At 51.2% G+C, this 17,010-nt stretch overlaps 1 protein-coding gene across 1 annotated transcript in view; it reads right to left on the reverse strand.

Moving 5' to 3' along the window:
• Rptor (regulatory associated protein of MTOR complex 1) overlaps positions 1 to 17,010 on the reverse strand; it is a 291,246-nt gene that overhangs the window by 37,192 nt on the left and 237,044 nt on the right. Inside the window, exons 15-20 of the mRNA XM_052197679.1 lie at positions 16,131 to 16,196; positions 15,709 to 15,900; positions 10,707 to 10,847; positions 5,417 to 5,534; positions 4,378 to 4,518; positions 3,663 to 3,821 (exon numbers count right to left, since the gene is read on the reverse strand). Of these exons, the coding sequence (XP_052053639.1) occupies positions 3,663 to 3,821; positions 4,378 to 4,518; positions 5,417 to 5,534; positions 10,707 to 10,847; positions 15,709 to 15,900; positions 16,131 to 16,196 (817 nt within the window). The remainder of the gene's footprint in view (positions 1 to 3,662; positions 3,822 to 4,377; positions 4,519 to 5,416; positions 5,535 to 10,706; positions 10,848 to 15,708; positions 15,901 to 16,130; positions 16,197 to 17,010) is intronic.

Consider the following 17,010-nt stretch of genomic DNA (forward strand, 5'->3'; position numbering starts at 1 on the left):
AGGACTGTGTAGACCCGAGGCTGCAAGCCCTCCTCATCTGGGGCTCCAAGAGCTGACAGAAATCAGGTCCTCTGATGATCTGGAAATGGCCAAGACTTCTGCCAGTCTTTAGAAACACAGGTCCCAAGACTGGGGGAGTGGCCGTGGTGGTGAGTGGTGGCGGTGGTGGCAGTGGCATGTGTATGTGTCCTCTGCATTTGTTCTTTCTTGTGCCCCTGTCCTGGTGCTTCAGAGTAAATCCAGTGACCCCTTCCCTTCCGAGTCTACACTGTCGGCCTGATGGAGCCTTTGGGGTGTCATACTGACCCACTGCTCTGGTCTCCTATCTGTGTGGCTATAACTGCTTTCTTCAGTGACCCTGGAACATTTACATGGTCTTTGTAGTTGACCCTCAGCATCTTTGTACGATCCACTAAGCCTTGGTCACCTCACTCTGTGGTGTTGGGGACCACAGCAGGGACTGTGTGATATGCGAGCACTCTACCACTGAGCTGCCTTCCCAGCACTGACTTTCTTCAGCAGATCCCTGCTGGCTTTCTTTCCATAAGGCAGGCACCAGTGTAGCCTCTGTCTCTTGGTGCACACTCAGTGCCTTGCCAGGTCACTGCCATGGGAATCTTGGGATGAGAAGGCCCACTGTGCTTCCTGACTCCTTGACAGAGGAAAGTAGGAAAGAACAGAGGTGGCTAATGGCTGTCTGTCACCCTAACGGCTGACCAGGGGCCCAGGGGCTCTTGGCTTATATCTTCTCCCTGGAGTCACCCTGGCCCTGCCTGAGTGAGGCACAAGCCTGGATTTCAGCCCTGACCACAGTCTCCCAGGCTTAGCTCCTGCTGGAACACACAAAAGAACAGGGCTCTGGGCTGGCACTGAGGGCGAGGGCGAGGGCGAGGGCGAGGGCAGCTCTGTGCTTCTTACTCTTCTTTCACTCCTTCAGCATTAGCTCTACCTTGGATTTGTTACCATGGTGATGCATTTTCAACACGTTACAAAATGTCACTGCTCAGCCAAGTTGTAAAATCCCTGTCCCTGTCCTCTGAGGCTCCTAGTGGCTTTGAAGTGAGACCATACCCTTCTTTCTCTCTCGAGTTTCCAGACAGAAATTCTCTCGGTGGGTAGAGGCGACAGGCAGGAAGGCAGGGTGTACACAGTGGCACCACTTTCCCTCCTGGGGTTGGAGCTTTGGCAGGGCATTTGTGGACAGGGTTCAGAGTTGTGTGAGCACAGGCGTTGTGCACAGTGGGCACTACTGCCAAGGGTAAGGAGGGTGCTGCAGAGCTGATCCGCAGATAGCCTGGACATGGGCCACCACACCCTTTTCAGATTCTTTCCACTCTGGACTGGCCTATGCTCATGGGGGAGCCTCAGGAACACGGGGGCGAGGAGGAAGGCTAGGGCCAGCACGGCTGCTCACTGTGCGCAGCAGCAGGAAACGACTCTAGGGCCAGCACGGTCGCTCAGTCAGTAGAATGTACTCTGGTATAAGCCCGCTAAGCTGAGTCCAACCCCCAGAATCCATGTAAACATAGAAGGAAAGAACTGACTCTATAACGGTGTCCTCGTACCTCCACATGTGTGCTGTGACATGTAGATACCCACAACACATTACACACACATACCAGGAATGATAATTTAAAAAATTCTTGAGAAATTTGATAATAAAAATGACAGCCATGAGTCTTGGTACAGTTAGGTCAAAAACAGAGGGAACCCTGCCCTAGCATGAGTACCTTGCTCTGAGCCTTAGAGGTTCATCAAGTCTCACAGGGGCTGGAGGCTAGCCCAAGGAGCACACTGTAGAGCTGTCTAGCTGAGATCAAGGAAGGCATGAGCCCCCTCCAGGCTAGATCTGCCAAGTGAAGCCTCACCTGGCATGCCAGAATCTTCCATGGTCCACAGACAGGTACGTGGTACAGATAGATCAAAGGTGCATGTGTACCATAGGGAAAGAGGGGGGGAGGGGAGGGGAGGGGAGGGGAGAGGAGGGGAAGGAAGGGGAGGAAAGGGGTCATTAAGGGGATCCATGTGGTCATTGGGCACAGCTGACTGAGAACAAGAAGAGTGGAGATGTGGAGGAGCCACACATGCGCTGAGTGTCAGATGACCAGAGCCAGAGAGCAGGTCACCTCAGGGAGCACTCTGATAAAGCCCAGCTTGGAGGGCCACAGGACGGGCATCTGAGAGGGAGCAGCTTTTGTGTGAACAGGTATGAGTGTGGGCTCCAGGTTGCCATGGTTTTAAAACTTCTTCTGCAATATGCAGAGAAAGGGGCTAAAGAGAATGCTATTCCTTGGTTGAAATGAAAAAAGAAATTGGCTTTAAACAGGCAAGTATTGCCAGTGATGGATTCTTCGAGTTATCGTCTTAAGACTACATAAGCTCCGAGGTCTCCATGTGGATGTGGGCACCCCACACTGAACAGGGAGAAAGCTGGCTGGGAGGAAGGCTGCTGTTTTCTTCTCCTTCCCAAAATCCCTCAAATTTTGTTTGTTCTTTTGTGTGTATAGGTGCCATGCCTGCATGTATCTGTGTACCATGTATGTGCCTGGTATCTACATGGCCAGAAGAGAGTATCAGATCCCCTGTAACTGGGGTTACAGACATCTAGGAGCCCCCATCTGGGTAATGGCAGTGAAACCCGAGTCCTCTGCAGAGCAGCCAGTGCTCTGAATCACTGAGCCATCTCTAGGGGCAATCCCATCCAAATTTCCAAGATACGAAGATACACACAAACACACACACACACACACATACACACACAGATAACACAAACACAGACACACACAGAGATCCAGACACATACACAGATACACACACATACATACACAGACAGACACACACACGTGTGCGCGCGCGCGCGCACACACACACACACACACGTTTATAATTGAGGCAGCTTCTACAGGAGGCCAGATGTATCCGCTTTATCTTCTCACCAAGATGAACCACATGAGAAGTGTGGTGGACTTGGGGCTTACATTTCAACTCCAGAGTCTGAGGGTGAGCACAGGCGCAGAGCAGAAAACTCAGCTAATTCTCATATCCTGTGTGACGCTAGCCAAGCCCAGGGCTCACCACTCAGGATGAATCACAGACAATGCTGGCCACTAAACCCCAGTTTCTAGGCAGGGAAGGGTCAAGCTGCTAGTCTGGAAGGAGGTTAGCAGGTGAGCACTGAGGGCCCTGCAGGATTATTGACACCCTCCGCATTATGCGATAGGCTCTTGACCTCCCACTGCTTACTGTAGGGCTTTCCTGAGCACTGGGACAGTGAACACCATCCTTGGCTTCTCCCTACCAGAAACCAGAGCACCCACTTCATCCTGGCTGAGATGGGCAGGATGTCTTAGCTGAGAGCCACTGCTCTACACTGCCAGGGTCTAGTACATAGGAGGAATGCGAAGAAAGACAGATGGACTCGTCTGGCAGCCTTCCTGCCTGGCAAAGCCAGCGAGCTCACAGCCCTGAACCAGCCTGCAGATACCATCCCATCGCAAATGCTCTCCTACTTAAAGCTCCACCTGCTCCCTATCCGTTTGCATCCAGTAGAGAGTTTTGGCTCATATTCTGACCACACGAGGGAGCGTACTGTTTTGGAAAGAGCAAACCCTTGGCAAGGGAAGACATGCAGGCATCAGAAAAAGGATGAGGCAAAGACCCACCTATGAGGGAGTTGAGCGCTGAATAGGAGCTCACACGCCGCATCTTGTCGATGGTTTCGAAGGACAGGATGTACTCCTCGTTTTCAGGGCTTCCTAAGGTGCTGCTGGCACTACTGCTTGTGCTGAGGTTCCCGGGAGAGAAGGCCACTGAGCTGCCCGCTGGCCAGAATATGACAGGAAGGAGATCAGGGTCTTACAGTTAATGGCCTGTCTGAGACGTGACCTCTCTTCACATGGGCACATGTGTACACACATAAGCATACTAATAGGCATGGGTGTGCATAAACTGGTGGACCCCCTCTCCCTGGAACTGAGACCCTGAACAGCCAGTCACACTCTGGCCTGACTGATCTGGGTGCTAAAACAGGTCTTTGCTAAACCCGTGTCTGGAAGGAAGATTCTGGCTCAAGAACAGTGGTCACTTGTCACTCTGGCACACAAACCATCAGCCCATATTCTGGAGGGCAGGGTCAAGGGGCACAGGAGCATTTTTTTTTTTCGAGACAGGGTTTCTCTGTGTAGCCCTAGCTGTCCTGGAACTCACTCTGTAGACCAGGCTAGCCTCGAACTCAGAAATCCGCCTGCCTCTGCCTCGTAGAGTGCTGGGATTACAGGCATGTGCCACCACCACCTGGCCACAGTAGCATTTTTGATAAATATCAGTAAAGAGCACACTGACCCTTCCCACCCCAAATACTGGTTTCTGGGATCTTACATTCTTCCGTCAAGCTCAGATTCTGCAAAGATTTGTTCAGGTTCCTGGCTGTGGTGACGGCTCGGATGTTCCCATAGGAGCTCACGGATCGGAGTCTGGGGGTGCATGGGCTGTCTCGCACTGGGGTCAAGCTCCCTCCCTCTAGGAAAGAGGGGGAAAGGCAAGAGTTAGCAATGGGTTTTCAGGATGGGAGCAGGGAGAATGTCCGGAGTCTGCAGCCATGGCAACAGGGACAGTTGGTGTTACTGAGACAAGAATGACCGTAGAAGGGCCTCCCTGCCATTTGTTCACCTGGTGTGAGTGCAGGCCTCAGTTGGCCAAAGGTACTGCCTGTAGACATGTGAGTACTAAATCCCCAGAGATTCCAGCATGGGCTGGAAGGTAAGAGTAGCCCTGAACCGTTGTGGTGTTAGGTGGCCTAGGTAGCGGCAGCGTGGTGCTCAGCACCCCGTGCCTGCCAGGAGCCCGGCCCCCTTCGCCTGGCAGGACCCAAGCCTTTTGGCAGCTGCCCCTCCACCTTGTGGCTACTTCCAGCCAGCTCAGGCTTCCTCTCCTTCCCAGGAGACGGAAGGAGACCCGCTTTGTCATCGATCACGAGTCTCTTTTCTGTGGTCTGGAGGGAGGGCCGATGAAACAGGAACACAGAAGATGACTGTACTCTCCAGCGAAAAGACAAATGTGAGAAGAGACGCTTCCTACCCTGACTCACGGAAACATGAGGCCAACAACAATGAGATTTAATTACTCATCCCGGGCAGACAGCTAATGTTCTTTTCAGCATGGCCCACTGTAGAGGTTTGCCATCTCTCAAGATGTCCCCAAATCTGAATTCCAAGAAAGGTGAGAAGGAAGGGAGGAGTAAGCGGGTTTACACGGCCCTTTTCCTCTGTGTGTACCCTTCTAAAGGCCGAGACAACGGGAGCCCAGGGGCTACTCACACCGCGTCAGAAAGCCATGCTCAGACCTGGCTGATCCCAGGCCACTGGTTGTTCTGGTGAAGGCCAGGAAGGAGGCCCCGGGCTCCCAGAAGCTGCTGTACCTGTGGCTGCTGGAGAAGGCAGGGGGTAGTTCTTTTCCTCTTCCATGAACTGCAGGGCCACAGTGCAGAAATTGCTCTCATATTGAACCACAAGGTGACTCAGAGCCACCACCAGCTCCTGTAGAGAGGGGGAAGCGACAATTACGTCTACAGTGGCAGGAAATTGACTGGGCAGCAGATCAGCACACTAATGCCTAAGCCGACTCCAGGAAACAGCCGGTTAGAACAAGGCTGCACAGCTGGGAGCACAGTGCAGAGGAAGTGGGGGCTGTGGAGGCAGTAGGCCAGTGGCTGTCGAGGGTGTCCCCCAAAGTGGGCACCTGCCTTAGTTGGCTCGCTCACTGCTACACACCAATCAGTCCAAGGCTTTCTGAATGTGAATTATACTCCCTGGAGTATTTAAGATTAGACTTCAGACCCTGTCTTGAGTCTGAAACTGCCTGGTGATCCTGCCCAATGGGAAGGCGGGTACAGCTGATAAGCTGAGCATTCTTTTTAATTAATTGGTTATTTATCCTGACCACAGTTTCCCCTCCCTCTTCTCCTCCTAGTCCTTACCCTGCATCTCCCCTCATCTACTCCTTCCCATTTCTTTGCAGAAAAGGGGAGGCCTCCCAAGGAGGCCCGTCCTGACAGTAAGCTGCAGTGAGGCTAGGCACATCCTTTCCTCCTGAGGCTAGACCAAGCAGCCCAGGAGGAGGAAGGGGTCCCACAGGCAGGCAACAGTCAGAGACAGCCCCTCCTCCTGCTATCAGGAGTCCCGCATACGTAGCAGAAGACCAAGCTATGTAATGGTAACACGTATGGAGGGCCTAGGTCAGTCCCATGCAAGCTGGTTTAAATCAGGGGAGGGTAGGACACACAGGAAGAGACTGCTGGGAGACATAACTAGAATCCACATCTCTGGGGTAATCTCAAAATCCAGGGCATAAGAATCTATGAGGGCGAAGCATTTTTACAGTGAACAGGAAGCTAACTTAGCTATAGTGGGTTCCAGTCACTACAAATGAGAAAAGTCCTTGAATTAAAATGTGACAACTAGACCTCAGTGCCCGGGTCTGAGAAGACAGGATTTACATGTAGTTTAGGATAGTTTCACACCACAACTTAAATATTTACAGACACAAAGGCAAAAGGAAGCAAAAAGGAATGTAGGCTTGTGAATATGAGCAGTGGTTCACTCTCTGTAAAGAAAGCTCTCTGCAGAAAACTAAGGTCTGCTGGAAAGACCCCTGTTTGCCCCAGACAGCTATGCCCCGAGGCTGCTGAGGTGCTGCAGCCCGGTCTCCTTGGGCTGATGTTCTCTCACCTCAACTGCACACACTTCTCTGCTTCTCCTATCTCTCTTAGCTCCAGGCTGATTTCCCAGTAGGTTTGTTGTGCCCCAAAGCCTCCAGCTTACCAGGAAATGTGATGGGAACTGCTTTGCACTCAGCTCCACTGCAACCTCCCGATCACACCCAGGGACCCGCAGCTCATGTTGCTCAGGCCAGAGCATAACTCCTCCCCCTTGACACCCTCAGATGCTGAGGTAGACTAGACCAAAAGTGAGGGCCTGAGTTTCCCAGCACTGTCAACCTGAGGCTGGTGGACCCCTGAAGCTGCGTGACCCATCACCTTGGAGCTAATCCTCTCTATCTGTGCTAGGGATAAAGTTTCTGAGACAGACTCCACAAGTTGGTACCCACTGGGCCCCTCTGGGGAAGAACAGTCTTCATTTGTCTAGAAACCTCACATTCTCCCTTCACTCCCGTTGCCCTTGATGGTCAATCTAGCATCACCACTTTGGTTCATTAAAAAGCCACCAGGTGAGCTTGTGACTTAAGGAAAATGTCAGGAGTAACTCACACCTGGAGTGAATGCCCTTACCATGCCCAGGAAGGACAAAGGCATCTCTGCAGAGAGCAACCCTCTGATGGCAGAACTGCATATTCTCTGTTTCACCCAGAACACAGACAGTCTGCCCAAGGGACCTGAGCTACAGCATGGGCAATGTCTTCACGTAGTTCTCAGCAGCGGAGCCCGGCTGTGCATATGGGACCTCGCCTCACACACCGACTGGTAAACAAGGGGACTGCTTCAGTGTGGTGGGCTGAGCTGTCTGTGCTCTGCACTGCTGAGCTCTTCTACCCAGTGCGATCTGCACGTCCCAGCAGCACCGTGTCCTCCACCACAGTGCTCCCCACAGGCCCTTGCTCTCCGTGCTCTCCACTCCTCGGCAGCAGATCTGACGATCAGCATCAGTCTGAGTCTGACCCAGACACGCAGCTGAGGAAGGTGAGCAGCTGGGTCTCTTACTCTACAAAAGTAAAGATCAGAAACCTCAAAGACTCACCAGACTACAACTTACCTTGCTACTGCCATCGCTTCAACAAGTGTACGTCTATCTTCTAAAATATTACTTTATTTTTAACTTTATTTATGAGTTTGTTTGCTAAGTTATGTGCACCTTAGTGTGGGTGTGAGGGGGGCTGAGGTGTTGGATCCCCAAAGCTGAGGTTACAAGAAATTGTGAGCTGCCTGTGTGAGCCACCTGATATGGATGCTTAGAATCAAACTCATGTCCTCTGCAAGAGCAGAAGTCAGGGCTAGAGAGATGGCTTAGCAGTTAAAAGCACTAGTTGCTCTTCCAGAGATCCTGAGTTCAATTCCTAGCATCTACAGAGTAGCTATAATGGGATGTGATGCCTTCTTCTGTCATGCAGACATAGGAAAACAGAGCACTCATATACATAAATAAATATAACAAAACAAAAAAAAAACATTAAAAAAACCTTCTTTGCAGACGACTACAGCCCTGCAGAGCTTACATGTGTGCCATGGAGAGAAACTCTGGTTGGAGATTTGAACTCAGGTCCTTGGGCATGGCATCAAGAGTGCTTACCCACTGACCTTGTGGTTCTTTTTTTTTTTTTGGTTTTTGTCGAGACAGGGTTTCTCTGTGTAGTCCTGGCTGTCCTGGAACTCACTCTGTAGACCAGGCTGGCCTCGAACTCAGAAATCCACCTGCCTCTGCCTCCGACCTTGTGGTTCTTAACGTTGGCTTCTTCCAACTGCTAGTGTTATTCCGCTCACCAAAGCCTCCCCAACACCTAACCAGAACTCTTCTCCACCCCCCTCCTCACAGTTCACCATGTCAGCTCATCTACATGGCCTACGAGTATTCCCTGACTTGTGGGAACTAAGCCACCAAGGGAGCCTTGTACCCAGGCAATCAAAAGTGCACAGCAAGGTGACCAGCAAAATACAGGGAGGAACTCGTTCAAAGGTCTGGGGGTCACCGGGATCATGCCATGCACAGCCTGTAGCCCAGTAGTCTGGCAGGGTGGGGTGGCAGCAAGAGGATGAGGCTGGGAGTGGTGACAGTTGGTCCCTAGGCCCTGTGTGTCCGAGCATGCCTTCTCCAAAAGGGCTTAGTTCCTACAGACCTACAACAACAGTTCATTCTTAGGGTTCTACAGCTTGGGTTCTACTTTGAGTGCCTTCCCCTTGCGACTCAGCTATCCATAGGATTCCCAGTCACCCTCTTGTTCAGCTAGACTACACAGAGGATGGGCTGACACCAACCTCTCTACTCAGAGCCCAGGACAGGCAGAGCTTGCTTGTGGAGCTCGGGACTGGATAAACACACGGAACCTTTGCTGACTCCTGACACCCTTCCATAAGCTGACACAGAGCTGTGCCTCTAGGAGACGGCTCCGCATGCACCCCTGTCTTGGCCATGCAGCCTAGACAATGAAGTGTAGCACACTGGAACCTTTCAGAATCAAGGACTAAGCTCCTCAAAGGGCCACCGAGGTCACAAGCAGGCACAGGCATAGGCACAGGGTTGCAGTGAGGACAGTGGGGACCTCAGGACACACTCCTGTGGTTGTCAGAACCACACTTCTCCTGATACCAGGTCTCCAACACTTCAGTTACCATCCTTTCTATTCTAAACAATTTTTGGAAAGGAGGAGGAGGTTTTCTACACTTGGTAAAGAATCTTAAGAGAAGATTAATGAAAATGCTGACCTTGCTTATATGAGCTGTGTCCACTCAGGAGAAGCGATGGGGAGAAACTGCAGGGGAAGGAAGCAGCCCAAGAATGCTGTTCATCAAAAGCACAGGAGCAGAGAACCAGTGATGGGACAGAAAAGTTTTCAGCAGGCTTTTTTCTCTTTTTTGCACAGGGTCTTACTGTGTAGCCTTGTCTGGCCTGGAACTCCCTATGTAGACAATGTTGACCTCTATTCATAGAGATCTGCTGCCCCAGTGCTGGGATCAGAGGTGTGTGCCATCATGTCTGGCCTCTCATTACACACTTTACAGATCTTACAAGATGAGGCATGGGGGACTAGGGTAAGTTCAGAAGGCCAGGAGAGGAATATACCCAACATTTGAGACTGGTGAAGCATGCCACTCTCAAGTTAGACATTGAGCTGTTCTTCAGGACAATCCAAAGCTCCACCCAATCTCCCAAGGGTCCACCATCAAAGGGAGCCCACACTACCACTCAGAAATGCTGAGGAGGGGGCTGGGGAGATGGCTCAATGCTTAAGAGCATTGACTGCTCTTCTAGAGGACCAGGGCTCAGTTTCTAGCATCCACGTGGCAGCTCATAACTGTCTGTAACTCCAGTTCCAGGTGATCCAATACCCTCACACAGGCATACACGCAGGCAATGTGAATGCCAATGCACATAAAATAGAAAGAAATAACTCACTTAAAAGAAATGCTGAGAAGGAAGCCCAGTGGCTCTCAGTGGCAGCACATGCACCCGGAATCACCTGTGGACAGTTTGGACAGTTTGGACTGTCCATCTCATGTATAGCCTCTGCTCTAAGAGCAGGTTCAGGACCACCAGGAAACCACCAGGAAATCCAAGCATTTCCCTCAAAGGCCCTTTGGGCTTGGAGCCTGGGGGTAGGGAATCAAGGTCACATGGAGCCATCTTTTTATGGAGGTGTGAACCTTAGGGAGCAGAGAAATGAGACTTGGCTGTTGGCGAGTGGAAGGTGGCATAAGGGGACACACTGGACAGACTGTCACTGTCCTTTAGAGACCCTTTAGTGCCTTGTGCCTGTGTCCAGGAGATGGCTGCTGTGTAAAAGCTGTAGCAGAGCCAGTCAGCTCAGCACCCTCAAGTGAACAGATGAGCAACGAAGACACCGTGAAAAGAGCTGGGCAGACATTTAAGACCAGATAGTGCACACCCGTGGGACACGAGCGTCTCGGTGCTAGCTCAGCTCCAGGCACACAGGGACAGCCATGGGCCCCTACTTCAGCTACTGAGCTGGCACCCACATACCTTCCGGACCATGGGGCTGCCATCATTGATCAGCTGAGCCAGCATCATGGCCACATTGTGGTCGATGGTGGTAGAGTGGTCTGTCCTCTCAGCAGAGTTTCCCACAAAGGTGCCAAGGGCAAACACAGCCGCACATCGGACCTGCAAGGCAGGAGAGAGAAAATCAGAGTCACCCATGACTGAGGTATCTGCCATCTGCATTTCTGCCAAGACTGTATGAAAGTTAATTAAATTCAGTTCACATAAGTTCAACTCAATTCAATTTCACAAGCACTACTGCATGGTGCTCCAGGCCCAGAGCTCCGCTGCACTGGCACTGCTGAGCAGAAAGGGTGTATGAGTAGTTCAGAAGTGACGGTGGAGGCAGGCCAGCCCCAGCTCTGGGTGCCCAGGCTGTGAAGAAGGGACCCCGTGTAACTTGGCCTGTGCAGTGTAACTTCCAGATACAGAGGCGCAGGAGACAATGGTGTCTGGGGAGGACTGGCTTGGAACTGAGCTGGGGAAGGTGGGTGGGCTGAGCCATGGAGGGGAGGTTGTGGCAAACCGAGAAGGCATGGGCTCATTTAGAGACAGAGAAGCTAAATGGAGGTCAGAAAGGGTAGTGTCTCCAGAGGCAATGAAACAATACTGGGCTGGGCAGGGGACCTGGGGACCTCAGCTCAGCTTAGGCCAAGGCCACGTGCCCTTGGAGAGCCGGTGTCTCCTCTTCTGAGCAACGTGGAGCATCCTGCACAGGGAAACAATGGACAAGCAGTCCTGTACTACCCAGACAGGACAGAGGGCCGTGGAGCAGTCAGAGATGTGAGGTCTTCCAGAAAGTGCTTTAGAGAGGGAGGGCAGGTGAAGCCACTGCCACCGAGCAAGTCACACACACACACACACACACACACACACACACACACACACACACACACACACACACACAGACACACACACACACAGACACACACACACACACACACACACGGCTCCAGATCCTTTGCAATCCAGAGATGGGCAGTGAGCTGCAGAGCCAGGTACGGCCGTTCTACGTCTCTGCTCCCTAAACTTCCTTTTGCCTGCATTTGGCTCATACAAGTGAGTCTTAGGAGGAGCCAGGCCTGGAGGATGGAGGAAAGCAAGCCACTATCTTCCAGATAAGCAAAGGGACCAGTGTCATGGAAAACAAAATAAAACCCTTAATAGACAGAGGGCTAATATCCAAAATTTATAAAGAACTCAAGAATTTTAACACCAACAACCCAAATAACCCAATTTAAGAATGGGATACAGAGCTAAACAGAGAATTCTCCACAGAGGAATCTCAAATGGCTAAGAAGCACTTAAGAAAATTGTTCATCATCCTTAGTTATCAAGGAAATGAAAATCAAAACAACTGAGATCCCACCTTATGTTGGTCAGAATGATTGGGATCAAAAACTCAGGCAACAGCACAAGCAGGTGAGGATGTGGAGTGAGGGAGCACTCCTCCATTGCTGGTGGAACTGCAAACTTGTACAACCACTCTGGAAATCAACTGGCAGTTTCTCAGAAAACTGGGAATAGTTCTCTCAAGACTCAGCTATATCATTCATTATCAGATATATCTATCCAAAAGATGCTCCAGGGTTGGGGATTTAGCTCAGTGGTAGAGCGCTTGCCTAGCAAGCGCAAGGCCCTGGGTTCGGTCCTCAGCTCTGTTAAAAAAAACAAAAAACAAAAGATGCTCCAACATCCCATGAAGACACTTGCTCAACTATAACTTGCTAATTCATAGCAGCTGTATTCATAATAGTCAGAAACTGTAAGCAACCTAGATGTCCGTCAACTGAAGAATGGATAAAAAAAAATGTGATTCATTTACACAACACAATACTATTCAGCTATTAAAAACAAAGACATCATGAATTTTGCAGGCAAATGGATGGAATGTGAGATTATCATCCTGAGTGAGGTAACCTGGCCCCCAAGCACATGCATGGCGTGTACTCACTTCTAAGTGGACACTGGCCATAAAGTACAGGTGCCATGCTATACTTCACAGACCCAAAGAAGCTAACAAGAAGGAAGGCCCAGGAAGGAGGCTTGAATCTCACTTAGAAAGGGGAATAAAATCGTCCTAAGAGGCAGATGGAGGAAGGAAATTGGGAGGAGAGGGGATGGGGGTTCAGGATCAGGTGTGGGCAAGGACAGGAGAGATGGCCAGATGGCAGTGAGAAAGAATGGAAATCTGCAACTGAAGGGGGTGCGGAGGTGGGAGGCATCTCCAGGACAAGACAGAGACCTGGGATAAGGGCGGTGCCCAAGAATCAATGGGGGTGACCTTAGCTGAGACTCACAGCACTGGGGATGTGGAACCTGAAGAGGCCACCTCCTGTAGCCAGGCAGGAACCCCAGTGGAGCAGTAGGGACACCAACCCAACCACAAAACTTTCAACCCCAAATTTATCCTGTCTACAAGAAATGCAGGGAGAGGTGATGGAGCAGAGTCCGAGGGAATGGCCAACCAGCAACCTGCCCAACTTGAGACCCATCCCATGGCCCAACTTGAGACCCATCCCATGGGCAAGCACCAGTCCCTGGCACTATTGACACTCTGTTATGCTTGCAGACAGGAGCCGAGCACGGCTGTTCTCCAGCAGCTGACTCAGAGGGATGCAGACACCCACAGGCAAACAGTGGATGGAGCCTGAGGACACTTATGGAAGAACAGGGGAAGGACTGCGGGCCCCAAAGGGGATAGGGACTCCACAGGAAGACCAACAGGGGCAACTAACCTGGACCCTTTGGGCTCTCAGAGTCTGAACCACCAACCAAAGAACATACATGGGCAGGACCCAGGTCTCCCTGCACAGATGTAGCAGATGTGCAGCTTGGTCTTCATATGGGTCCCAGATAACTGCAGAGGGGCTAGCTCAAAAGCTCTTTTCTGTACATGAAATGTGTTCTCCTAGCTGGACTGCCTTGTTTGGCCTCAGTGGGAGAGGATGCACCTAGCTCTGCAGAGACTTGATGTGCCAGGGTGGGGGGACACCTGGGGTGGGGCACTGTCTAGGAGGAAAAAGAGAAGGGGAAGGCTAGGGAAGAAGGATTGTGGGAGGGGGAACTGAGAGGGGGGCAGTTAGTGGAATGTAAAGTGAACACACACACATACATACACACACACACCCCAAACAAACACAACTAAACAAACCTTGATAGATTATTTCAATTCAGACATTAAAACCAAGAGGCTGGGTTTTTTTCCTTTTCTTTTTTCCCCTCCTTCTCTTGAATCTTAGCACCCACGTAAATCGTGCTTCCAACCTTGTGTAGGTTTGTAAGCTTGCCCAGAAGTCAGGCCACTGCTGAAGTACCACAGAGGTTTGAGTGAGTGAGTGAGGGAGTGAGTGTTCACTCTGCTGCCTGTGGAGTCTACTGTGTGGCAGGATCCCAGCTCTAGAGCTGCAGGGCTGCCCTGTGGGACAGTTCCTAAGTTGACTGGAGCTCTGGGTTTTCTCCTTCAGGTTGTGTTGTGTTGTTTCCTTCTCCCTTCTCTCTCCTGCTGTAAAGGCGATTGGTTTTCCAGGCCCAGGGCGGGCCTCCAGTTATAGACATCTGCTTTATGGAACTTGGTGGCTCCATTCGTGTCTCTCCTCACTCTTCCAACTGGTGCCCACACCTGCAGAGCTCTTATATTCAGCGGGCTGGAAGGGCCTGGACAGTGTCTTGGTTTCACTTACTTTATTTTTTAACTAAAGTCATATAAAGTTTGTGGATTAAACAGAATACATTTCTAAATTCAAAACAAAAACAAAACCAAAAACTGGCTTGGACCCGGTAATACTGGTCTGCTCAAAGGTTTCGCATGGACGTCAGCAGCTATGCATTCTGGGGATGTCTCCCAACAAGCCCCGTCCTTTTGCTGGGACATCCAGATGTGGAGCTCCCTTGGCAGGGCAGGTAGCTGTCTCAAGCGGGTAGATGAGACAAGCGCTGCGGCTGGCATATCTCAAGGAGACAGGATAGGACCTCCTGCTACTGTATGAATTTACTCTCTGGACATTTTTAAAGTTTTCTTGGCAAGTTCATTTTAGGCTTTTCTGCAAGAAATACTCTGTCTGCCTTTTACATTCACTACAGAGGTTGAGACCAAATTTTGTCAGGGCTTTCCAAGGCCATAAGAGCCTGAGATCAAGACGGATGGGCCTGTGCCTGTCCTCTGCATGTCTGGGGGACATGTGGCACTGATTTCCCAAGGAGTTAGTCAAAATCTGATTTGATATATACTCTGGGCAATTCAGAACTGCCCTGCAAACTACAGCCAGGCCTGCACTTTCTACCTATGGCTGCTCAAACCCTTGGCTTACTAAGAGAAACACAGTAATCATTCCTGAAAATGATAGCAGGTCTCTGATTCCCACTGAGATCAAAACAATCTAGAACTGGGTCTCCTGCTTCAAAAGATGATTCTGTCACTTGTGTGATAAGTGTTCCAGTGATTTGGAATCATCTAAGCCTCCACTGTCTCATCTTCTAGAATGCAGTACCTGGACCTGCCACTGACAATCCATGCTGGTAACACAGACACACAGACAGACACACAGACAGACCCCCCCCCCCCACACACATATCCGTGTTCTTAACAGGGGGCAGGTCAGACACACACAGGGTATGGGAGGCAACATGCCACAGGGCAATGCCCCTCCCCCCAATGCTCCCCTGCCAGTAAGTGAGGTCCTAGCCCTCAGGAGGTACAGTAGAGAATGGTTCAAGCTTGCTTCTTAGAGGCTGTGGCAGCCTGTAGCTACCCCAGTGCATACAGAGTTGGCACAGCATGAGTGAAAGAGAAATGAGGTTCAGTGGCGAACCGTGGTCTGCACATGACCCTAGGGCTCTGGTGCAGGCATGCTTGAATGTGGGCAAGCTTCTGCACACTAGCCCCGTGACCTCTACAGACAAAACCCTGGCGGGACTGCTTGTACTGAGCACCCATCACCACTCCAATCTACCACAGAAGCTGACGTCTGCAAGGACAACTCACCTCAGGGATAGGGTCGGAGAGGAGGCTATAGAGCTTTTCGTGGGCACTGTCTCTCACCCCACACCACCTTGCAGAGTCGAAGTTCTGCCAGATCCTTCCCAGGCAAATGGCCACCCACTGGCGTAGCAGGGGGTGTGGGTCGCTGAGCTGCTCCAGACAGATGGCGATCAAGTTTCCCTGCAGGCAGGCCTCCTAGATACAGGACACAGGTAAGTGGGGCAGGGTCCTGACGAGGGTGACAGCGGCCTTGCTCAACGGTGAGCTAATAGGGCTGGCCATCTGTGGAGAATACCAGTAACCCCGCCTGCTGCCGTGATTTGAAGGCTCTGCAGACCACCTGAGGAGCACAGCTGGCCTGGGCTGCACCCCTGCCCTAGGATCCAAGTGGGGGGCTGAGGGGGTGGAGCTGCTGGGATACTCACCTGCCCTGTTGTGTAGCTGTTGACAATTACAGCAAGAATGAAGGCTGTCATAGTCCTATGTTCAGCCTGGAAAACAGAATGCATCATAGCTGGGCGCCCTCACAGCACACTCACCTCTCCAGAGCACCCTGTTCCTTTTGTCTTCAGTACTGGCCTCCCATGTAAGGAGAGCAGCGGCCTGTACCAGCCCTGCTGTTGAGCTGAGGCATTCTTACAGGTCTGTGTGCAGACTGGCTGCTCCCTTGGGGGCGCCACAGAGCATGCCGAGGTTGCTCTGCTGTCCTCGGTCATGGCAGAAAAAGTGGTTGGTGGTGTTAATTGGTTTGCCAGGTCCAGCAACAATGTTTTCCCTATGCACAGTTCTCAGGAAGCCTGTGCCCTCGAGCCAAGCACACTGCTAGTGAAAGGAACATAGGTAGCACTCTTTGCATGGAAATCCAACAGCCCGTTATAGCTTCATCATGTCCCCTGGGACTTGACATCTCCTGAGCTGACTGCAACAGAGTGCAGGCCACCATCTTCAGCACAGCAGAAGTGCCAAGACATTACTTTTTGTCATAAAATATCTGCACTTTACTTTCTGAGAAGCAGTGTAACTGAGCAGGGGCTCTGTCAGGAAGTCCTGTTTCCCTCACCGTGATGGCCCATCATTGCTGCTGCTGTCCGCCTTTCCTGTCTTCTGGTAGCTTTGGAGATTTTCTTTATGCTTTGGATAATTGTTACTTTGATTATGCTATGTCTATGAATTAAGTTTTAATTGTTCCAGGGCTCATTGTGCATGTTTTCCCTTCAGTTCTGGAAGTTCCGGCTGCCACCTGTCCGATGATGTCTCTCTACTGCCTCCCTTTGAGTGCTGAAATGATTTCAGTGACAGTGACGA

Source organism: Apodemus sylvaticus, chromosome 10 (assembly GCF_947179515.1).
Source record: "Apodemus sylvaticus chromosome 10, mApoSyl1.1, whole genome shotgun sequence".
NCBI classification, from domain to species: Eukaryota; Metazoa; Chordata; class Mammalia; order Rodentia; family Muridae; genus Apodemus; species Apodemus sylvaticus.